The sequence below is a fragment of the Topomyia yanbarensis genome, chromosome 1 (genome assembly GCF_030247195.1).
Source record: "Topomyia yanbarensis strain Yona2022 chromosome 1, ASM3024719v1, whole genome shotgun sequence".
In the NCBI taxonomy this organism is placed as follows: domain Eukaryota; kingdom Metazoa; phylum Arthropoda; class Insecta; order Diptera; family Culicidae; genus Topomyia; species Topomyia yanbarensis.
The window spans coordinates 58,640,876-58,666,815 of NC_080670.1; the positions used below are offsets into that span (position 1 = coordinate 58,640,876).

Sequence of the window (25,940 nt, forward strand, 5' to 3'; positions counted from 1 at the left end):
AAAATTGAGCGCAAAAATAAATCGTTAACATTTGAATGTTGTAAAAACCGCAAAAGTGCGCGGATGCGTGATTTTTTTTTAACACGGAATTTGTTATCCAAGCTATACAATCTTGATACTGATTTTGCATTGAGAGATTTGGAACATAAACAAAAATACCTTTCTTCCAAAGATAACGGGGAGAAAAATATAAATCAAAAAATGATAAGTACTAAACCATATGCCATTCACTTCAGTCCACTCAATTGAATTATTGGTTATATTTATTCTCCATACATTTTTAATCAATATAAAATATCTTTTCTTCTTTTGTAATCACATCTGAATTACACAACACAACAGAAACAAAAATTGTTTCGGTGGACACTCTGCGAAGAAATGCACTTGGCAAATTATTGATAAGTTTTGACATCTAGCATTCGGATAGATGTTTTTGCGGATGTTGAGTAGGTGTTTTTGACAATGGGCCCGACTTCCTCCCATTTTGGCCTTTCATACAGCGGGATGTTTAATGCAGAATGGTAACGAAATTTAAGCTTAGGGGAGTACGGGACTAGTTGGCGGTTGGGGTAAGTTGGCGGAATCCCTTTTTCTCTGTTTCTATTAGACATATAGCGCTGCCTCTTATTGTGTACCTCAAGTTATGTGAAACCCGTTATCCAATGTGTTTTTGTTGCAAAACGATTTGTTTGGTGGAAGTTGTGGGTGATATTGTGTTTTCGAGCATACCAAGTAAATTTTCTAAATTTTAAATACTTTGCGTTATTTAGGGTGATTTTCATTCTATTTCCCGAATGATTATATTTTTCGATAGCGCGTGAAAAGAGCTTTCATTATCCGCATAGATATTATATCTATGCACAAACAATTATATTTTTTAATAGTTTTTAATAAAATATGCGGTTGGGGTAAGTTGGCGGTGCTGCACGCGGGGCAAGTTGGCGGTACTATTTACAGTACAAAAAAAGTCATCAAAAATTTTATTTCTGGAATTCACTCCAAAATAAGAAAATCTCTAAAAATGGAGACAATGCATCAAACACTCAATGCATCAAACATTAGAGATGTTGCCAACAGTCTGCTCTTTCATGCCGCGTGTTCCATTTTGTAAGATCTACCTACATCAAAGCGGTATAAATTGAAAACTGAAACACCGCCAACTAGCCCCGGTCTCCCCTACTGTCAAGTAGAGCCGCAAGCAGAGCAAGACTCAAGCTAGGATGGAAAATGCTATAAAAACTAATACAGTAATGTTTCGATTATATCACGCTTATATATCCATGAATGTATACATGTATCCTCCATATCTCTGTACACACACACACATATATATATATATATATATATATATATATATATATATATATATATATATATATATATATATATATATATATATATATATATATATATATATATATATATATATATATATATATATATATATATATATATATATATATATATATATATATATATATATATATATATATATATATATATATATATATATATATATATATATATATATATATATATATATATATTTATTCTTTCATATCGTATATGCTTAAGATACACATCAAAATAATTGAATTACATTCCTTGGGAATTTTAACCAATATGATTCTGTTTATACTTCGTAATCGTGTCGTTAGCATAATAGCAGCTGGCTAAAAGGAAGCCATGCATCGTCTTTTGAAATATTCTTTCCCATAAGATTTACTGATTATGATAGCTGTATGTCTGAGATTTCAACCCACAAGAACAGATTGCTTTCCACACAAGATATTTTCCAAGAAATTTTGAATTGAATTTGCGTTTTAATTGTATAGGGGCATCTTTTCGACTAACTGCAGAATGAAATTCAAGTCCAGAAAGGTGTTGAACATTTTGAAGCTATATGTTTTATCGTTAAATTGCTATATTCTTCATATTTGCGCAATATAGCTTTTCTGCGAGCTGATTCAGACGACGTCTTCTTGAAAACGAAAAGCTGTTGTCAAAACAAGATTTTCGATGTGTGTTTGTTCATGTTGTAGGCAAGAGCAAGAAGAATAGTGGTATTTAGCAGTAGTTTATCTGAGTAACCATCCTACAATTGTGCCCGGACTACGGTGCGAATAGCCTTTACAGTGAATCACAGTAGGATTCAATATTCGAGTTCGTCCTATACCGGCTCTGTCTTCAATGATACCTAACATTTTGACTTATTTGTGATTGTCTGTACAACCAAAACTGTGATTTATATAATATTTATATGTGGCCTAACGCAAAAAAAATCATAGTAATAATATTAATAAATCGAGAAATAATATTAATTTTCTTCTTTTTGTTCACCATTTTGATAAAATCAAACTCAAATCGCAAAAAATCCACCATTCTTACTTCCGAAGCAGCAGTTAATTGCTTACAATAGAATTTTCCAAATGAAAACTACGTTAGTTTGCAATGATTTAGCTGATAGAGTGATTTATTTTGATAAACTTTTACGTACAATTTTGACACATTAAAAAGGTCATATTTTTGGAAGTATTTGAAATAAAAAAACTTCTGGTAAGCTTTTCGCAAACTTAATTTGTTCTCGTAGTTAAGCGATTGAATAAGTTATAACACTTCATCAAAAACTATATGTTAACGATTTTCACCCAAAATAATCATCACAAGTGTACTCTCAATTTTGGAGTTAACTGTGCTTTTAAAATATCCTGAAAACACCGACTTATAATCTCTCAAAAAGTTTGTTTCTATCATGCTGATTCAGCGTAAACTTAGTGTAGATTTCATCAGTGATTCGTAGACAATACTGTCCAGAAAATTTATAATCGCAGTTAACTTTCCTAGAGGGTATTTTGTTTAGCCAAGCGTGGAAGAGACGGTATGAAGTAAAACAATTAAACATCAACTTAAGCCGTTTTTGCTCGAAACTGACACTTATAGTTTTCACAGTTATGATTAAGAACTGGCTTAGTTTCGTCTTCAACAAAAACTTTATTATTGGGGCAAAAATCGAATTTCAGCAAAAAAAATCAAAAAAAAAATAACGCAATGCAAGCGATACCATCGCATCATAGCCCAACCGGTGCATGTGGGTCGGCAAACGCTTTATCCCTTTCCTAGTTTTGTTTCGTAGTTCTTGGGCACCCGGAAGTTTGTTGGTCTCATGAGCATAACCGACCACTCATCGCTCTCAAATGAATCCGTCCTCGCCATCGGTTCCGCGCTGCAGCTTTGACTTGATATTTATCTTCCTAGCTGGGCTCGGTGGGTGATCTATCCGCTGTACGTTGGGCTCGGTCAGTTCGTCTGTGTCGCTTCGACGAGTAGCATCAGAAATATTTCCTCCTCTAGAGCGGAACCGCCGTGCCGAGTAAGGAACTGTAACAGTAGTCAGTATCAGTGAATTTTTGAAGAGAGCGGTGTGGCATTTCTTAGACGAGAACACGCCTCGTGCAGTGAGTGATTGCTAACAGCCGACGACGGTTTGATTCTGCCGGATCTGATCTAGTGTTCCGCATTGTGGGTAGGGTGCCTGTCTGCCAAACTGAAAGTAACTGCATCTTCCGTGAACAACCGAATTCCGTGTCGTGAAGCGAAGAAAAGGGTGTACGGATCCAATTGCGATGAGGGCATATTCTCTTTGAAACCCATCCTTGAATTTTGTGTATTGTGTGTGCTTTCAAATTAGTCACTTATCATACGGTAATCAGTGCTGCAGATCACGAAAACCGATAATTTGTAGCTAATTTGACTTTCGGACTGCTTGGTCGACACAAGGACAATCAGGACGAAAGCGGATTTAACCTCAAATATTCCAGCGAATTCGAATGCCGGTAGGTCTGGTTGATTAAAATTCTGTTCCAGTGGCATATTGCGAATTATACATGTCGAGAAAGAGAGACAGGGAGAGCGAGTAACACGCTCACATACAGCATCAGGAAGAGAGATAGCGCTACGCAGATTCCTTGGTGGCGGCGCTCTGGTAATTTCTACTATTTTTTTGCAATCGTTTTATCATCCGAGACATGCTGATGCTGGTGGGTATCTTTGCATCCTTTTTCCCCTAGATTATTAAAGTGCGACTATACGGCAATCGGATGGGGAGCACTGGAAAAAAATATATCAAAGGTTCCTCTCGTTACTGCCATTGCTCGCCGTTCTGCCACGCCGGATTGTAATGTGCGAGTGTTCAATAGCGTACACAATAGATTATTCGTTCGGAGACAAAAGAACGTTGTTGTGATCCCCCTTCGCTATTGTGTTGTGGACATATTTACGGTTATTTTTTAACAATCGGGAAAGTGATACGAAGTGAAATCGTTATCAGAGTAGGTAGCCACGAGATTCCAAGGCTGGCAGGTGATGTCAACTGTATTGGATTGGCTTGCGGGATCACTTAACAGTTCGTATCAGTGTTATTTTCTGGGTTCCAAAAAGATTTTTAATTTATTTCAAAAGGATTAGGTTCTGCGAAAGAAATTATGTAGGAAATATCTTTATCGGCAACATTTGGAGTGAGCAGTGAATGCAGATGCTTTTCCAACTGATTTGCAGATCTTTGGACTATATATCTTTAGGCTCGCTGATATGTTCTCATGATTTTTTAGGTATATAGTCCAAGCCTTGCTCAAACTACTACAAAAATGTTGATATTTTCATGCAAAAATGGATTAATTTGCCGGCCGTTGTACCAAAGCATTTCCTTACAGTGATGCGTACGATATCTCTGCAACCGACGAGCCGATTTTTTAACAGTTCTTTTAATAGTTAGATCTTGAATGAATGCAATCAAATTAGTAATTGAAATGGCGGTAATTTCTTAAAATATCGATGAGTCAAAACTTGGGATGGTTTGTAGTGATATCATGCTTAACGCAGACGCTATTTAAAATAAAGAATGTTTCTAGAACGTCTGAAGAAATATTTGATCGCTTCATCGAATGGATATTTCGTCTAATTTGTTATACCGTAACTGTAAAATCTGTAAATTTTTGGATGTATTGAAGGAAAGACATAACGCTGTAGCTGTCCAATATCATGCGCATCCAACCTATTTGAATGTCGCTTTCAAGGATGCAGGCAGGATTTTTGAAGGGATAAGATCAAGCAATTTTGGGCAGTAACTCCAGCAGCTGCGTTGAGTATATCGTCCCAATCGTATACGTGATTACCAAAATTTAGGTTATACATATAGTCAAGAAAAATCAAAAGAAGTTGTTGTTGACGATTTATCAAATGATTGAATAATGTGTAGGACACCAAATCGCCTTTTTCTGACAACTGCTTTTAGGACAGATATACATGCAATCAAACAGGTTTGAAAACTTTTCAATTTATTCTTTTTTTTTAAGAAAATCATTCATCTTTTTATTTTTCTTCTGTATTCCCGGGATCCCGGGATTTCCCGGGAAATTTATTATTTATTTCCCGAATCCCGGGAAGCTGAAAACCGTCGGGAAATGGAAGCTCTAGTTCTAATGTAACTAGTCGATAGATGGTTTGGTATGCATATTCGACATTTTTCAACGAGCGACCATTTCTAGCAGTAATTAGTTCGGGATCGTAGAGTCATATACGAGTACGATCCATTTGGTTGAATGGACCTTCATAAATTTTAAAATTCTCTAAGATTAAACCACAGCTCCTTGCTTAAACTTAAGCAATAAGGTGGACTTAGAAAAATACAGTGAAATACTGCGAATTTCATGGCTATTATATGTTACTGCAAAAGTTTGAGAATGGAACTGAGAATTTAAAAAATTATGGAATTCTGTTCTTTGCAAAAGTAGCACTAAGCCTTTCAACTCGATTTTATTTGGCTCACATAAAAATCCGTTTGATGGGTTTTTGCAGCCGAACCAAGTCAAATTCCTTAACCGTTATGTGTCCGACGCGGTACCCGGGTACCTTTGTAGGTTTCAATTCATGAAATTCGTATGTTTTATCCATAGGTGGAAATTGAAACTTTGTGACATCTTAGAACTTCTCTAAGTCAAGCTTTTAGGTTAATAATATTGTTTATATAGTAAGGGGGGAGTTATGAGGGACTCCTGATTTTTTACTACGTAACAGGCCGACGTGGGTACCCGGGTACCCATAAAACTGAAATGTCAATAACTAAGGTAATTTCCAACCGATTTTGATGCTTTTGGGTGTTTTGGATTCAGGAACTCATCTACTTTTGGACTTAATGAAAATGAATCGGGTTACCTCATTCAGTTCCCGGGAATCCGGATTTCCGGAAGCAGGTTCCAGTACTGCAATACTATTTGTGAACTTAAATGGAATACTGGCAATATGGGTATCAAAATTCTTGGACTTGCATCAGTAGGCCGTATCTCTTGGTTTTGGAACCATTTGGTGATTTGACCCCGGAACGGACATTCCGGAGCAGGTTCCCGTGGGGCCGTGAGTGGCTATTCTATTGCAATTCCATTTTTTTTAAATTGCCATAGGGTCCCTTAACAATAAATAACAGACTTCCGAGACAATTTGAAGAGTTTTGATACTCATATTGCTAGGACATTATTAAAATTTACGCATCATACCCTAGTATTGGAACATTATCCCGGAAAATCCGGATTACCAAGCACTCGATCCATTCATCCGGTTCAATTTTATAAATCAAAAAGTAGACGAGTTCCTGAATCCAATAAATTGAAAAGTGTCCAAATCGAATAAAGGAAGTCATAGTTATGAGCATTTTAATTTGTGGGTACCCACGTTGGCCTGTTAAAGGTGTTTTTTGTTGGACACATAACAGTTAAGCATATCCTATTTTCTTTAGATTTAGATTTTAGATTTTTATTTCTTAGAGATGTAAAAATAAAATTATCATTTTTTTAAATTTTTTATTGGAAGAAGGGTGAATTTATACTAAATAATCAGGAAGGGTTATCAAAAAGAAAGAAATATGTTCCGATTTTGTCAATAATCCAATTTCGTCAGCCTAACTTACATCAAAGGGCTGATGAAAACGGTCTTCACTGTACAGTTTCGACCCGTTTTTATAAACTCCCGGTTTTATGCACCCCCGATTTTATGAACTTTTTGTACCCGATTTTATCAACCTGCCGTTAATTCACAGTCTTACAATTATATTCAATCATGGTAGTTGGTCCTGCACTGTTAGGTAGTAATCAAAATGTAGGGTAGTTTACCCAATTTTGATGCTATTTAAGGTAAATGATGAACTAGAATCGCATTTTCCTCAAATTTTCAAAAAAAGCAAAAATTTTATAATAAACTAACAAATTGTCACATATTATCCATGGAAAACATAACAATTGAAAGTGACGTTGTATGCAATACGAATTGAATACTTAATAATATTGTTTTTTTATGTTGTGAGCATGCCAAACTGCAAACAAAATTTATTTTTGCGAACTGTCTATAAACAGCGGTCCGGAAGATACAATTTAGCGCATATTAGTCTCTAAAATTGCAATATCTGTTCTCTACTTTATCTAACCCTTTAAAACGATCTCCTGCCAGCGCGCTTCAATCTTCACTAAACAAACTTCGAATTGAATCAGCTAAGAAGGTTCCTGTTCTCGTTTGTTATCTTCTATTCCATCGAAGCGTATTAATCTACTCACTTGTAAGTAGGAACACACCAGCCTGTCCGAACCAATGAGAACGGGCGAAGCCTGTCGAAAGCCACAGAACCAGGCTCAAACCGCCTATCTCTATAAAAAAATACGTGTGCCTGTTTCAAACTCTTTGAAATCAGATACGAAATATTGTTTGATGACGAAAAACCCTAAGAAATAGCGAACCTGTTTATCCCATTGTTGAAATTCTTCGCATAACTTTCCAACTAATAAAATAACCAAAAAAGTAAATAGTAAGATTGTGGAAAGAGAAACTTTCATTGACATAGACATGGATACGATATTAATAACTAGAATAGTGAGATCGATCATTCGTTCGTAAACAAAATGAATAGATAGCATCGTGGATCGTGGCTAGACCAACGGCTCAGAATTTTCTGATTTCTATCATATTTTACAACTGAAAATTTTTCGTCAAATATTTAGTAAATTAAATTTTTCGTTAGAAACGTTGGATATGAACGTAATTTTAGAATGTAAAGCTTTAATTGATGTAGTGTTTCTCTCCAAATCTCTAATTTAATTTTCAACTTCAATCGCGTTTTTCTTAATTGTCATTTTTGGAACATGGGCGTAGAATAGTTGTGAATTACCAACGCCCTGTGTCTAAATAATTAAAGAATAAATTCTACATTGCACTTTTAAGGAGATTAACTATTAAATTTCGTTGGCAGATTACATTGTCATTCATAATGAGTCTATCTGCAAAATTTCAGATCGATCCTATGCTTGGAAGTTGGATACAATTTTTGCACTGATAGGGCATCAGGTATGATTTTTCTGCCAACTAACAACTTGAGATAGTTCTCTGGTTGCTTCTAATTATGTAGGATGATAAAATGAAGATAAAAAAAATTCCCGATTTTATCAACTTCCCCGTTTTATCAACCAAATTTTTTCGGCTGGTTGATAAAAACGGGTCATTACTGTATTATCCAGTGTATGAACCGACGCACACCGTCCTAGGATAGTGCGGTCTTTATGCATGGGTTGGGTATCTACGCTGGACAAGGGTGATAGCGAAGTGGTTCATGATTTTTTTTTTAATTTGTAGGAAGAATTCCGTAATATATACCAGGACGGTAAAAAGTGTCAAACTTATTGCCTGCATTCGTGGTGTCAGGCAAAGAAACGACCCACCAACAACATATACATTGAAACGATTCCATATAAGGGCGTACCAAATGACATCATGTCAAAAAAGTTATCGGGCTCACTTCTCAAATGAAAGGTTAGGGTATTATGACCATTTTCTTCTTCGGAGTGAATTTGCTAAAACGCTCTCTACCGATTTTGGATAATATTCCAAATTAATACCTGTTGAAGCGCTACTCTTAGATTTGTTTATCATGTTGTTATTTTTCTGGAAATCTAAATGGATAAGTTTAACGAGTTAGTCTGTACAATTTTTGGATTGTAAGAGCGGCAGAGCCATTAAAACAGTAAAATGTGCAATTTTTGGTGTCTCATTAGTTTTTCTTCAAAACTGAGTATCTATAAAATATTAAAAGTATAAGGAACACTTTGGATAGTTGAGCTGAGTATAGGGGCGTAATTTTGTGGACGAAAGTATAGCTATGGCTTATGGGGTATGAGTAACTCTGACGAAAATATCCGTACACTATGCGAACCGTTTGGCTGAGCGTGGTGAACGTTTACGCTTTGTTTCCGAATGATGTACGGATGTATTTATTTATTATTTTTATGATTTTGTTATACAGTGGAGACCCGATTTTATCAGCCCCCGATTTTATCTACCCCCGATTTTATCAGCTTCTTAACCCGATTTTATCAGCTTCATATGAAAATTGATAGTTGGTAGTTTGATGGGCTCTAGCAGACGAACCAAGTTGAATTCGAGTAAATTCTTTCTTGGGCATATATTTCTTATCTTAGAGATCCGAAAAATGCAAAAATATCAGTTTTAAGCATTCGCCAAGGGGCTGATAAAAACGGGTCTTTACTGTATAAACTTTTGACGTTTTTAGTTATTCATTATAACACTTCCAAAAAAATTTACAATTTAAGTGCTTAAACCATCGATTATTTCCTGAAAATAGAAAGAAAATGATGAAAAACGGCGTTTTCCGTTTGTTTTTAGTACGTCAGGATCGGGTTTAATGAGCATTTGATGATTTTTTTGGACTATCAATTATAAAAATAACGATAACTTTTCTGACACCAAGTCTCCTTCACCAAAGATTTTTCACAAAATTTTTTAATCCTGTTTTCTGTTGTAAAACCTTTTCGAAAATACAAAGCCTCCTAAATTGACTATTTCGGAATTATGTGATCTAATCCGTAAAAACAGTTTTTTTAAAATTGACCTCATTCTTCTGGATTTTTTCTTCTATTCTATTCTATTCTAACCCTTACACAGCCAGTATTGAAGAGCATCCTGGAAAACACTGCAGTTATTCTGTAGTGTTTTTCTTGTCAATATCAATATTTGAAGCATATTTTCATATGCCGCTAATATTAAAACGGCCAGGCCTACTGTGCAGAGTTGGGATTGAAGATGTTTCAAAATTAGACGACAATTAAAGTATTCATTTAATGAATAAGTTAATTAACGAATTGTTTTGAATCCTAAAGGAAGAAGAAACGAGGACAACCGTACCAACCGTTTCAGTTTAAAGGGGATATAATAAATCGTTGGGAGTGACTTGGCTAAGAAGGTTAATGTTACTCCTTTGGTCCTTTGGGATGGGACAGAGGCCTCTCAGGCCCGTCTAAATTCAAGCTCCTTTTTTCCGTCCTCATATAGAAAGGTTATGTAATCGGTCGAAATTTCGACTTTTTAACCGAGACCCGCAGGGCCAAATCTCTTATGCCATTCGACTCAGTTCGTCGAGATCGTAAAATGTCTGTATGTGTGTGTATGTATGGATGTATGTATGTGGCAAGCAATCTCACCGATTTTTCTCTGAGGTGGCTGGACCGATTTGTACAAATTTAGTCTCAAATGAAAGGTACAGCCTTCCCATCGGTCGCTATTGATTTTTTCTATTGATCCAACTTTCGGTTCTGGAGTTACGTGTTGAAGAGTACAATCACACAGTAAATTTCCATAGAAACTGATATCACCATGATGTCCAAATGATGCAATATATATTAAAATATGTGCAATATTACTTGGCTTTGCATGTCTAGATCATTAAGACCCACCGAAGGCACTTCGACCATATTGGCCAGCTATGGCGGCTCTTGATGCCCTAGGGGAACTTACCAAGCTCCTAAGATAATGTCATACCTATTTCTCAGCGAATTCTTTACCGATTTTTACAAACTTGGTTTCAAATGAAAGGTACAGCATTCCCATTGGCTGCTGTTGAATTTCTAATTGATCCGTTCCGGAATTACAGGATGATGAGTACGAACACGCAGCAAATCCCGATTTCAGCGTATAAGGCGATGGATGTAAAAATGTCAATTTTTTTCCCAAAAGGTGAGTACTCGGAAGATCACGTCGACTGTCGATTGGTTCTGAGCTCCATTTCGTTTGAACACGACCAATAAATGTTTCTGGGTTGCTATTAATTTCTTCTGATGCATAACCGGAGTACGTATTCATATTTTTCTGCATCAGATTCATCGTCGGAAGCAAAATCATTCACATCTTCTTCCTCGCTTTGCAAATCAGTTTCGAAATCGTCTGCTGTTGAATTTGCTCGAATTTCTTCCATTATTTCAGATTCTTTGAGACGATTGAAAACATGGGCATATCGTCTTATAGCCATTTCAATTTTTTGTTGCTTTTAGATCCTACAATTTGAATAATTGTTATGTTATTTGTTACTATGTTTTAATTGCCGCAAGGTTCTACTGTATCGATTTTGTTGGCTATTTTCGGCAAATTTGAGACTAAGAGAAACGAAAGCAATGAAATTGAAAGACGGATAGGTATTCTAGAGCGAATCAGTTATAAACTTAGAACGGAAAACTAGAACTAGGCAGGCTCATATGGGCATGATCGAAAGGAAATGTGAAGAATTCTTTGCCTTATGCAGAGTAGGAGTTGGGCGTTGCACCCAAGTCTACCGCATGGTCTATGGTAGAACATAACTCATCATCATGTTTTGCCGGCGTCGGCGGTAAAACATGATGATGAGTTATGTTCTACCATAGACCATGCGGTAGACTTGGGTGCAACGCCCAACTCCTACTCTGCATAAGGCAAAGAATTCTTCACATTTCCTTTCGATCATGCCCATATGAGCCTGCCTAGTTCTAGTTTTCCGTTCTAAGTTTATAACTGATTCGCTCTAGAATACCTATCCGTCTTTCAATTTCATTGCTTTCGTTTCTCTTAGTCTCAAATTTGCCGAAAATAGCCAACAAAATCGATACAATTTGAATAATTACGACAACTATAACACAAAGAATAGACAACAAAAATAGACAATAACGACAGAGTTAGGTTATGTTGTATCCAAATAATTGTCAAGTAGACCACAGTGGGTGAAATAAAAGTATTTACCCAAAAAATATGACACGCGTCATTATCGTATGCTATTTTTACATTTCTTATAAAAGAAATGTATAGAATTCGCTCAAACTTTCAAGATTTTTTTCTTATAAAAAAGGTAAAAAGATAAAATCAAACAAAACATGAAAAAAATTCCTGCTAATATGAAGATGAACTCATCAAAATGTTTTTTTTTAGATAAATATTAATGTATAGAACCCGTGGTATTCCTAGTAAATATTGCATGCACACCGGGCCTGCCAGGCCCGGCTTGCCTTTTTGTGCATGTAAAAAATTCAAACATAGCTGCGCATCACTCCATAGATGAAAATTTCACAATTCTTTATTTTTGTTATAGATTTCAAAGCTACTTATCAAAATTTCCATGCCCAAGCTTATACTGCATACACATTTTTTTGTAACTAAAAAATTGTAACGTGCCGGGCCATGTATATACTATATACTATATACATGGAGGAAAAAATGTAAACGTGATGAAAAAGTCAAGCTTACCTTTTTCGCGCCGTTTTCGAAAAATAAAAATTCAGTTACAATACGAAAAATTAGACATGTTTCCAGGATTTTTCTTAATGCAATAAAGAGGTAAGTCGAGATTTTGTAAAATGTGATTTATAATACTAGTTATGATGCACAAAAAAATCAGTAATTTTATCGCATGATGGCGGCTGTGCAGCGTTTTCCCGCGTGGCGGTTTCATTTGGAAAGGGTCAACGGCCTTAACACAAAATTGATCATTAAAAAATCCAACGTACGTCGTTGGAGAAGTCAATTTTGAATATACTGTAAAAATTTTAGAATGATCAAAAATCATTTGTTCGAGTTACGCTTCCGGCTAGCTCAAAAATTTGGTTTCGAGAAAAACGCTTTTAAAGTTTTTAGAACGCTCAGGGTATAAGAGGGGTTGCGGCAGAATTGAAAATTTTTATATTTATCGATTTTTGTCGCCAATATTTTTTTTCAATTTTCTAAAAAGTACTGTAGTGTAACCCCTTAATGCAAAATCTTGAAACTTCGAGATTTAATATAAAGTTTGTGAACATCTTTTCCAACTACAATTTCTCAGATATTTTAAAATAGGGCTTCTATATTGATTTTTTTAGTTTCCTATTTAAATCTGCTTATGAGAGTTTTTAAATTATAAGAAATTTGATTAAGGTATTTTTAACATAGAATGTGTATGCAAAGTTTGAAAGAAATCAGTTAAGTAGTTTTTTGAATGGCAGGTAACACCGCAGATCATGTTTTACATTTCTTATAAAAGAAATGTATAGAATTCGCTCAAACTTTCAAGATTTTTTCCGAGGCTCGGAGGGCCGAGTCTTATATACCAATCGACCCAGCTCGACGATTTGGGACAATGTCTGTGTGTGTATGTAACGGACAAATTCTCATTCGTGTTTCTCAGCAATGGCTGAACCGATCTTATCCAAACCAATTTTAAATGAAAGAACTAAAAAACAGTATGAACGCTATCAATTTGTTTTTGATTCTGATGTTTAGTTTCCATGATATGAATGTTTGAATGCGTAAAAATGGCGTTTTTTGCAGTTTAAAGTTGACAATATAGATTAACAATTTATATGTTTTTAGACAGCTTTAACAAATACCTTTTGAACAAACTATAGATTGTTGAAATCGGACTATTATCAAAAGAGATATTTAACATTAAATGCGGACGAAATATTTTTATCATTTCCCATTGCCAGAAATATGACCAAAAACATGTAATCTATTATTAAAGCCAAAACGGCTTATTTTAGGTCAATAGTATATTCGGAGAATTTAATGGAGGTAATATGCCCTTTCTTTTGGTATTGTGCTTTTGCTGATTAATCCCCCTATGAGTGAGATATTTTCACAAATTTTCTTGGAAGTGATTGTATCGAAATGTTGTCTTCAGCAAATTTGTAGCTCTTACTTTTGCGAATAACTTTACTAAAGACTTTAAATATCTATTATGAATACTTTAAAAATTATGGCTTGTTGTTTGTTGATTACTCTTTGTCGCCTATTTATTGTTCAATATAGTAATAATACATTGAAATAAGCTAAACATTATTTCGATAAAACTAATTTTGTATTTCATTTTACTATCTACAACCGCTAGAAAAAATCACCGAACACTTCCAAGTTGTCTGGAAGGAACTTGATAACTTATCAGTGCAAAAATGTTCATTTGTGCGAACCTTCTGACTGCAATTTTTCTAACTTATAACCATCGTATCGATCTGAAACATATCGGAAAATGAAAAGCGAAATAAATAACTCCAAGCAACAACGTAGCTAAGAGAAGGTTTTGGGGTTTAACACCATAAACCCCCCCTCCACCACACCCAAAAAAAATATTGGATTGATGTTGAAAATTTATTTATTAATTAAATTTATTTAATTAAATTTTACAATAACAAATATCTGATCCGTGGATTAATAACCTGTTGTTGTAAACATCATGAGGACTTTTGATAAATTGTCGGAATGGGGTCCTGATATGTAACTGATCTATTGGTCTTGATTTCACAGTTGTCTAATAGCATCAATATCAAATTCCTGCCTGAAAACATTCCAATAGAAAATTCCAGAGTTCTGTAATCAATCATAATCCTCAGATTTATTTTCAAATTGAGCTCGTTTTTGTAGAAATGTACTGTAATAAGGGTCTTTATTTAATAGGAAGCGAAGTTAAAATTGATTTAATGTCTATGAAACATAGAACTGCTCACCAAAAATGCATAACTTTCAACATTTGCTAAAAATGTTTTTGCCTTTCTCATTCACTCTAAAATTCGTCAATCTAATCCCGACCCGGAGAACCGAGTGTCATATGCCAATCGACTGAGTTCGTCGAGATCGGAAAATGTCTGTGTGTGTATGTGTGTATGTGGAAAAAAAATGTGACCTCTGTTTCTCAGAGATGGCTGGACCGATTTGCACAAAGTTAGTCTCAAATGAAAGGTACAACCCTCCCATCGGCTGCTATTGAAGAGTGCAATCACACAGCAAATTCCACAAAAAATTGACAAAAATTGACTTCTTTGGACTTTGGTACATTTTTGCCTTTCTCATATAGAAAGGTTATGCAATCACTCCAAAAATCGTCAATCATACCGGCCTGGAGGGAGTATGCAGTGAGGGGTTGCTACTTTAAAATTATAACTAGTTTAAAATTTCTTACCAAGTTGAAAATTTTCGGCAGGACCTGGACCTCCCGGATCTTTCTCCATGATCCGCCGCTGGTTTCAAGCGATGTTTCAGTATCACATAGTATCTCAAGACCGTGGCTGTCGATCCATTGTATGTATGTGAAAATCGTACTGAACATGTAATATTCATTTCCACCATTGTATTGAACATAACCAGCCATGGAATCGTAGTCTGGACAAATGAGACAAGCACAATTGCACCACTAGGTGTCGAGTTGAGACGAAAACGTAATATGAAATTTATGAAAAATGACGATTTCCATTCGACTCTAGCAGGTCCTGATCGATTTTGATGAGCATTTGATTTTTGTTGTATGACCAATTATATGTATAGGTCAAATGTTTAAAAACAGTAATTTAAGGTCAAGATAGCATCATTTTGAAACAGCCAATTTCGGAGGTTTAGTATCTTCGATGAGTTTTACAAACGTAAAACAGCGCATCATTTGATAAAATAATTTTGACGGTATATCGTCCAAGAAGTATTTATGGTGAATTTTCTCAGGTTAATATTCGTGACTACAATAAAGTCTCAACAAATTCGCTAAAGACACGAACTCTGTTACTATTTTCTGAAAAATTAATTCTGCATAATTTTAAAACTTCAAAAATTACGGTTTCGGAATTATGCCGTTTGGACAGTATGATCGATTTTCACCTAACCGAATTTCTGGCTACGCCGCTGATTTCGAGTAAGTGGAAACAAAGTCGTTCTACACTCGTTCAAAAGAAACTTCTTCGAATGCTGAATATCTATTATAACACATTGAAACCCCGATTTTATCAGCCAAATATGAACATATGTTTGATGGGCTCTAGCAGACGAACAAGACTGAATTCGAGTAAATCCTTTCTTGAGCATGTTTTCCTTATCATGAAGATATGCGAAATATGCGAAAATAAAAAGTTCATCATAATCAGAAATAGTTATCAGACTACATCAAGGGACGAGAAGAATATTTTAACAGCTTCAGTTTATTATAAAGAAAAAAAAAATGCCTGATTTAGTCAATGTCCCCATTTTGTCAGCCTAAAATACACCATGAGACTGATAAAAATGGGTCTTTATTGTATGTATTATTCGCTGTGTTTCACATTAATAGGTACATTTCATTTTTGGAGATTTTTTTATTGCATCGAACTACAACCATTTTTAGGTAGTTTTCGAGGGGTTATTTTATAGACTTCTTCCAAAATTTGGCGAACCTATTCCAATTCGTATACCAATTAATTGGTATACTTAAGGGTTTATATGTTGCAGATAGAGAAAATACTGAAATTTTCAGCTTTTTTCCTACACAATATTACGAAAGCTTATTAAACAATTTTTCCTAATAAGTTTGTGAAAATTATAAACTATTTGAATTTTTTTAATAGTTTTATTTTTATTTAACCGTGATTTTTTAATAAATAGTGACCATCGCTTCACAACGTAGTCTATTTTTCATGGCTTGCGGTGAGCACGATCTCTCGAATTGCTGAACTGAAAATTATGGAATAGAAATTAATTTTTAGTATTCTTTACAGATTTTACTCGCCGCGCAGATAGCTCTGAATTAGACCCGCTGGTGCCCTAAGACGATTTCGCTAGATTTTCAGAACACTGTGCACCCAGTGCATTAACGCAAGTGACGGAAGGTTATCGAAAAGTTTCGTGAAAATGAAAATTCCAGTAATGATGATGATTTTCCCAAACGGTTCGTTTTCGTGAGGTTTTTATTTGTTCTTTGGCATTAGGATTAGCGATAATAATTCAAATCAAGGATACTACTGGGAAGTCACCTTTAGAAAAAGTCGATGTCGAAGAAAAATTTGAAACTATGCACGCATGCACTTCAGAGATAACGTGATATCAGGAGCTGCGATTTCACTTCAACGCTTTTTTGTGAAAAGGGCGATACTTACAAATGTAAACATAGGGCTTTTTTCATACATGCGAATGAGGGCTTTGAAACGCAACAAATTAACCTAAAAAATTTGATTCTACGATATTGCTTTCTTAAACTACAGCAAAAAATGCAACGGGCGAAACTGTATTTTTGTTTGTTTATTTAAAGTTTCGCCCTCCACGCTCCATGCAAACAAACAGGGCGATACTTTTTTTGCTAGCAGTTTAGAGGCGAAACTGTTATTTTCGTATTTTTTTAGGATTATCAAGCTGATACCAGCTGTAAATAGTAACAATGATCTCTATTGAAAAAACACGTACGAAATCGGTGGTGTAGAACGGTAGTTATGGTAAAAAACCGTAAGGGCGATACTTCAATGCTGATAGGTGGGACCGAAAAAGTGAACAATCGCCAAAGGGGCGATACTATCATTTTGTCAATTTCAATAGCAAAAACAAATTTTAATTTAATAATTTCAAATACTTTATGAAGTTTTGGGTTTCGATCACTGAATCATGCAATTTAGGGTGTATAAAAAGACAATAGTTCTTAAATAGGAAATAAAACCAAGTCTGGAAATATTCACTGTTGATTTTCTTTGAATTGTATCACTGCTAGTATCGCCCTTTTCAAGAAAAAGCGTTGATTTCTTAGTTCTCAGTCGCGTTGGAATTTTGAGTAAAGTATAAACTTCAAATCGGTTCAAAAAAAAATCGATTTTTTGGCGCAGTATATATATAGTATAGTATATAACCCCTTTAGGAAAATTCAGTTTTCCCACCACAATATAGATACTTTATTAACAGAGCATTAACAATAATTCGTTGGTATGTCTATTTTATGGGCCATTTTTTCGCTTTCCCATTGATTTGGTTTGAGATTTCTAGCACTGATGTTGTCCTATGCGGATTTGAGCGATTCTCTGAGTCCTGCCACTATCCCATGTAGTATGTGTTATCAAAAACATCGCGAAACATCAAGTTCTAAATGTTCTCAAACGATATAATATCCGAAGAGAGTGATAAGGGTTATAAGAAATGTCTCATCACACTGTTAGGTGGATTAAAAGCGTTTTTTTCCAGAGACCTTTTGATGACCAGGAATCTTCTGATGCCTTTTATTCAATTTGTTGTAAATAGTATTTCTGCTACAATTCAATTGTCTTGCAGTTTCTCCGATTGTTATTTTTCCAGTTTTAACCTTTTCAATACTCTCATTGAAATGTTCTCGTGAAACTACAGTATATTTTCGAGAAGTATCTGCTTTACGATATTTCTGCGCCATTTTACTGCTATAATCGTAAGTCAGTCCCATGTAGATAGGAAATCCCATAAAACATGGGACTGACTTGCGATTATGGGCAGTTTAGATCCTAGACAAAAGTAAACAAAAATAATCTTACAAATATAGCCCATATATATTGATTTTTACGAAATGAGAATCTAAGTTCATTTAACTATTTTTTACGAGCTATCCCGATAAGAAACACATAACAGAAATATTTCAAAACTATATCTCGCATTGTTACTTGTTATAAATTTTTGTTATTTTAACTACTAACGAGACCAGATTTATAACAAAATATGTTACAGAAATTGTGTTCTGTTATAAACTTGTTACTTCATTCTGATCGGGATGCGTCACTTTTTTTGTCTGCTTTTTCCAGGCTCAGACCATAGTTGATCCATTTTGCCATGCGTCACTTTTGTCCAGTACCGTCTTTACGCATGGGCACGCTGGGCTAGGGCCAGGGGCCCCGGGATTTTAGGGCCTCCCAACTTAGGGTGAATTAGAATCATTCTGAAGGCTTTGTTCCAAAAAATAGTAGCACTCAATTGTTTGCAACTATAGCATGTGGGTAATTCGCCCATTGCACCTTAACCAATGTGACATTTTAAGAGCATCAGACAATCAAGCGAAGTGATGGTAGCGGCAGGAAACGAGGTACTGCATGACTAGGATGGTATTGGACCAATTCAAACGTCAGCCCAACATTTCGATTCAAGTTTCAATTAATTTTGAGTAAAAACAATGAAATGTTTTCTACAACACATAGAAAGTTCGAAAGGCACCAACCAGGAGCGGCAACCAACAAGGTGGCAAAACTTGTACAAGAAAGCTGTACAGAAAGTGGAAGAGGAAGATGTCGAAATTCGGTACACAATCCTTGTTTGGCAAGCGATCCGCGCATGTGGCAAATTTTAAATTCTTCATTACATCAGGGATTGTACACTTAATGTTTTCTGCCGCATCTCAGCTATTTTCGCATCTTTTGCCGAAATCTTAACAGCTGAGATCTCAGTAAACAATTTTTTTTGCTGAGATCTCAGTAAAAGTGACGTTTGATAGCTGATACTCGCAAAATATTTCACCGAAAATCAGCAAACAAATCTCACTTTGCTGAGATTTCAGTTTCTAAATTTGCTGACTACACAGCTGTTGGAAAATTGCCGTTGCGAATTCAGTGTGTGTGAATGGACAAATCTATATGAAAACCTCTAAAATGAATCCTGGACTTCTTTAGGTCTCAATATATTTTCGCGGCCAGATTAGGCATTTTCCACTATTCCGTCGTAATCTGGTACAGTACCAATTATGTTATTTTTGTACGACAATCCGCCCTATCAAAAATATTTTAGGCCGTCAGAATCAGGAATCATAATATACTGGCTCAAATGGAACCTATTCCGTAGGTAGTCGAGGATTTGTGCAGCATGCATTCGATGTGTTTCCTATTTCGACTGGTATTGAAATGATGTTTTTAAATTCAATTTTTATTCATTTATGCTTGAGTTTACATTTTGTATAATATTGCAGTCTAAGTGACATAGCATATGATTGTCGTTTTTGATGAGCTTCGTTGGTAGATGGTTGCATCTCTGATTATGAATGAACTCCTAAAAGTTGTGGTAGTGAATTATTGAAATGAATTGTGTTGCTCTTATTAATAGGTTCGAGTAATTTCGATGGTTTGCTATGTTTATTTGTTTAAGTAACAATGAAGGTATTAAATATTTGTACTTTCGAAAGGTGAAAGGGCTAATTATTGTTATTATTTTTTCCTTTGGTCTCTTTCTGTACTAAGTGCCTATCACCGACACCAGAGACTTGCCACTTTACTACTAGCGCCGTCTTTGAGATACAAATTCGTTAAATATGAAAATATTAATATTACTTATAATATACTTGTTTGCTATCTTCGCCTCTCAGAACCGCCCGCTTACTACAAAAGAAAGCACAAAACTTCTGTCAGAATATGTAACAAAAATCTACTTCACCAATTTTTGCAGGAAGAGACACTATTTCAAAGAATCGTTCTATTTCTGCGTCGAAAAATGTGAATATCTAAAATGGAAGAATCTCGAATCGCACAATTTGATTTGACGTAAAATCGATTGGTTTCAATGGCTGCAATATTCAATATTGTCATCTGTAAATGTAGTTGAATCATGATTGAAAAAATGTGGCTTTTTTATAAAGCTGGCAATTGACTTTATCCAGCTGCATCATATCAGGAACAGTAAGAAATTGAGAACAACATTATACGAATCAATGTAACTTTTGTAAATCACGTAGTCGTCATCTATTAACAAATAGGATTTTATTGGCATATTGCTAAATATTTTTCCTAGATTGTCATAGTGTAAGGACAATTATTGAACGAATCGTCGACATTGTAGTGTTGACGTTTAACAGTTATGTGCCCAACAAAAAAAAACACCTTTAACAGGCCAACGAGGGTACCCGGGTACCCACAAATTGGAATGCTTATAACTATGGCTTCCTTTAACCGATTTGGACACTTTTAGATATTTTGGATTCAGGAACTCGTCCACTTTTTGATTATGTACAATAGAGCCGGAATAATGGATCTCCGGAATATCCGTTCCGGGGTCAAACCACCAAATGGTTCCAAAACCACGAGATACAGCCTCCTGATGCAATTCCAAGAATTTTTCCAAGAATGCCCATATTGCTAGTATTCCATTGAAGTTCGCAAATAGTACTCCTGCACAGGAACCTGCTTCCGGAAACCCGGATTCCCGGGAACCGAATGAAGTAACCCGATTCATTTTTACCAAGTCCAAAAGTAGATGAGTTCCTGAATCCAAAACGGCCAAAAGTATCGAAATCGGTTGGATATTACCTTAGTTAAGGGCATTTTAGTTTTGTGGGTACCCGGGTACCCACGTCGGCCTGTTACGTAGTAAAAAATTTCAGGAGCCCCTCCTCACTCCCACCCTTACTATATCAACAATATTATTAACCCAAAAGCTTGACTTAGTGAAGTTCTAAGATGTCACAAAGTTGCAATTTCCAGCTATGGATAAAACATAGGAATTTCATTAATTGAAACTTAAAAAGGTACCCGGGTACCGCGTCGGACACACAACGGTTAACCCGCCTTACTCCATCATCCCTCATTATTGACGGAGGCACTCTCCAGCCTCAAACATCGTCTTAGACTTAGATCAATGAAGGTCAGATTATATCATATGGGGACCAAATAACGCAACTCTATGCGCAGCTTACCTTAGTTCGAGCTCACACAGCCGTATATACACACCAAAAAAATCTGAATTTTATCGTCGACGTAATTGCAAACATGACACAATTCAACAAACCGTAATTTACGAAATGACGGAACATTACCGTGTTCCGTTTAATTTTACATGAAACATATACTTTACATGCGCCATGACATAAAATTACACTTCCTACCATTCAGAACAAAGGCTGCATGAGGAGTAAAATTACATGATTTACGAAATTAAACGTCATGTAAAATTAAAATCAAATGTAAAACTAAGTCATTTTTGATGCTCGTATATGTCAGGGTCAGGAGACGTAAATTTACACTACTTTTTCTAGGTGTGTAGTGTGTTAGGCCATTTTCCAATTTCGGTCAAATTGGTCAGAAATGCTAATATCTTTTTAAAATCTATCAAAATTATCTTCCGTTTTTCGACGGTACCTGGACAATTACAATTATGGAAACATAAAATTTTTTCTCTATATATTTTGATTTCTACAGTATTTTTAATACTTTCACATAGTTAAATAAATCTCAAAGTGGTGTAGATGGTTCCCTGATGCTGGGGATTATTTTTAGATCATTTTATTCTACAGCATTTTATATCTGTTGAATTATTGGGGTACCTCAGTTCAGTTGTGCCCAGGGGCCCCGAGTGATCTTAAGACGGCTCTGCTTTTGTCTCAACCTTGAGGTATTTTTTCTGTTTTGAGACGCAGTGTTGCCGGAAACTGACAATCGACCTATGCAAAACAGTGGAAAAGTTTGGCTCTATGAAAATGTCGATGATATAATAATACTTAGAAAAACGCTTTTGTTAGAAAATGTTGAAATACTTAAGTGCTCAAAGTAGCCCCGCTTTTGAAAAGTATCCCCGCACGACGGTAGAAGGAAAATTGTGAAAAATCGCGTTGTCCATTTGGCTATAGTACGTCAGAATCGGTTGTTATAAACATTTGAAGATTTTTTGTATCATTAAGTATAAATATAACCACCCAGTGGGATTAAAAATTAACCAAAATAAGAGAAGTGAGGAAAGTGGATGTTTTTGGTGTACAATTGAATGGTGTAATTTCATTTTGTATACAATGTCGCGTTCTCCAGTTATCCGCTGTTGAAGTTAAGAAAACTGAAATAAATGATCGAAAGCAGTTCTTACGGCCTTGATCATATAATTTCGAAAATGTATGTTTAGTATCTTTGAATGTAACACAGCGTGTCCTCTGAAATAATAATTTTGGTGATTAATCCACCTAGATGCAATTATGGGGAATCAACTCTTAAACAACAATTATCCAAAGATTTCAGTAAAGTTGTTGAATGCTATTATAATTAAGTTTGTTGAGGTTGCTGACATCGAGATATATTGGGCTATTTGCGAAAAAAACCTTTCAAAGCAAGTTGTTCTAATATTAATGTCTATTATAACTCTTAGGGCCGATTTCTTCACCCTCGCTTAACTTTTAAACCATGTTTACCAGTACGTTTAAACCTGGCTTAAGCGCTAAGCGAGGATGAAGAAATCGGCCCTTAGTGGTTTATAACAATGAAATATACATTTTAGCCAGGTTCTAAAAATCACAATAAAAAGGTTATAATGAAGAAAACTGTATTTAATAAAATTTCGTGCATATTGTTCTATATCTCGGTATGCTGCCTATATAAAGTTTCCGTGTCTGTTATGAATTGTTTTTAGTATCTGTAAGCTATTTTGAGCATTTATTTCAGTATTCTTGACTTTACAAGTGCAAACTTGAAAACATCACAAAATCTAATTGCACCATATAATTCAGCGCACAAATGTACACCGTAAACAGTTTATAACTACTTCACTTTTTTATTTTACTTAATTTTCAATTCTACTGGGTGGTTATTTTTTATAATTGACAATACAAATCCTCAACTGCTCAGTAAAAAACGATCCTGACGCACCAGAGACAAACGGTGAATACCCTTTTACTTTCAGTAAACAATATAGTGTCTCGACAAGCTGATGTTGTTTTTTGTGTAATAGTATTATTGCGTTGGCGCCAATGATAATTATCTCTTTGTCACATCACATCACATCACCATTCCAAACCAACCCAATGAATTTCACCTATATGGGGAATACAGGCTTAAGTTTTAATATTGGTTTGGATTCTTTTTTTGTTTCGATTTTCTAACACAAATTCTCTTTAACTCATAAATATTTTGTTTTCTATTGGACATTACCAATAATCAAAATTAATGTTTTGTTTCTTATACAACATACAAAGTTCTTATGCAACATTTAACATCCATTTGCAGTGGGCTCGTTGTCAGAAGTCCTCAAATTCCGAAGTTTTTTATCACCGAACATCTGGAGCCCTATTCTCACTGTACCGTCACCTAGTGACTAGAAGGAAATTTTGTTCTAATCACTACGTGACGTGACTGTGAGAATAGGGCCCCTGAATCCATGGATACATGTTTTTGCAGCATTCAACCATACGCATAAGTTGCGTGTCATTTATGGATTTAGCGTATGGCTAACGGCCCAGTCGGTCTGTTAGATACTGACGAGGGGAACCGGAAACCAAAAAATATTTCTTTGTGTAAAGTTGTGCTTTAATTTCATACCCTATTGGTCAGGTCAACAACAATATTTAGTATTGCTTTCCCAAGACCATAAGATCACACAGTTTAATGTAGTTTAATTATGATGATATTATGAACAACTCGTATATATCATTCAAAATTTATAATAAAACAACTTCGATTCGTTTTCTACTTCTTACAACGAATAGTGATTCTTCCTGTAGACTACAATACCTTTCCACCATCCGTTTCCGTAGCCATAAAAGTAACCCGAAAACGTGGTTTCACGCCTAGTTCGGGAGCAGGAAAATATCCTTTCTTTTTTCCATCTCTCCGATATGTACAACAAGTCTCACTCTCTCTCTCACCTTCGGCCGTGTTTCTCCCCTGTTCATTCATTCGTCTTTTTCCAAAAAGCTTCGTTACATTGCACACCACCTAACCGAACCTACCTTCCTAGTCCTGCCTCCATCTATGCGATGACAGCATGTACGATACCATCAGCATCACCAGCCGTGTAGAAGGTCGGAGAGAATCATATGTAAATTATGTTCTGACAGAGCCTCTCGTCTCGTGCGCTTGCCACTAAAGTATTTTGAAGTCGGATGCGATGGAAAACACAGTGAGTTTCCCGAAGCGACCGACGACGGTTGGACATTCTTGTGGGGGAAACTTTGGGGCTGGCTGAATGCGCATTATAGTTGCTTCTCATCTTGCCGTTCATATTTTCGTACATCTTTTTCTCGCTTCCGATTCCGTTCTGTTCCACACCGACACCGGGGTGTGGATCTGTGCGTGGAAGACATCTTCAGTGGCGACAAGGAATTTTTGTCTGAACAGGAAACAAAGGAAGAGTAAGACGAAAGTGAAAAGCTTCTTGAGTAAATTAAAAACATTCTTCGGAAGAGTAGCGCACTTGCAAAAAAGGCCTTGGGATTCAAGAGTCTCCGCGAATGAAGTGCTGAACCGGCTCGCACCGAGCACAGCTTTAAGGACATTAAAGTGTTTTCGTGTGCGCCTGTTTGAGGCGAAGCAGCCGGAAACGAGAGTGAGTGAACTGAACGTAGTGGAACGGAGGAGTTTTGAGTTCTGGAAGCAACGCACACAACTACGAAAGGAAAACTGACGCTGTACCGGTTGGGAGAGATGCCCTCGCTGCAACAGGTGAGTTGTCTAATTTTATCGCGTGACTGTTTTCATTGAATTTGCACGTGCCTCGACTATATGGGCGGGATATTTTTACCCACTGCGAGGGGTGACGTCACGGCTAACGGTAGCCGCATTTCAAATGAATTACTGTTTGGCAATTAATTATTTACGTTTGTTTATGGATCCTAGCAATGTTGATGTATGTATTCGGCACAGCGTGATTTGCAATTATAAAAACCTCCTGCATCTTTGATTATTCATACAAAGTATACAAATCCAAGCGAAAACGCAAATGTTTCATTTTTATGATATCGTAATGTTTACTAAATAACCTATGTTCTACGAGTAGTAGTCTAGCATTTAATTGGGCAACATTTATATGTTTGAATGTTAACGAAGCAACTGACTAATTTAGTTGTTAGTGAAACAAAAATGTATTTTTTTTATTGTTTTATATTTTTCATTTATTTCATAATTTGTTTTTGTTTATTTTACACGGCTCAATGC

The 25,940-nt window shown here is 35.6% G+C and overlaps 1 protein-coding gene across 10 annotated transcripts in view; it reads left to right on the top strand.

Moving 5' to 3' along the window:
* The first annotated feature begins 3,290 nt into the window (after positions 1–3,290).
* LOC131677717 (cytoplasmic polyadenylation element-binding protein 4) overlaps positions 3,291–25,940 on the top strand; it is a 106,649-nt gene continuing 83,999 nt past the window's right edge. The window contains exons 1-2 of one of the 10 annotated variants that reach the window (XM_058957706.1): positions 3,291–3,550; positions 25,125–25,448. In XM_058957706.1, the coding sequence (XP_058813689.1) occupies positions 25,431–25,448 (18 nt within the window). In that variant the 5' untranslated portion in view covers positions 3,291–3,550; positions 25,125–25,430. Of the gene's footprint in view, positions 3,551–3,572; positions 3,834–25,106; positions 25,449–25,940 lie in introns of those variants that run through there. The other 9 variants (XM_058957709.1, XM_058957715.1, XM_058957707.1 and 6 more) reach the window with 9 other exon arrangements.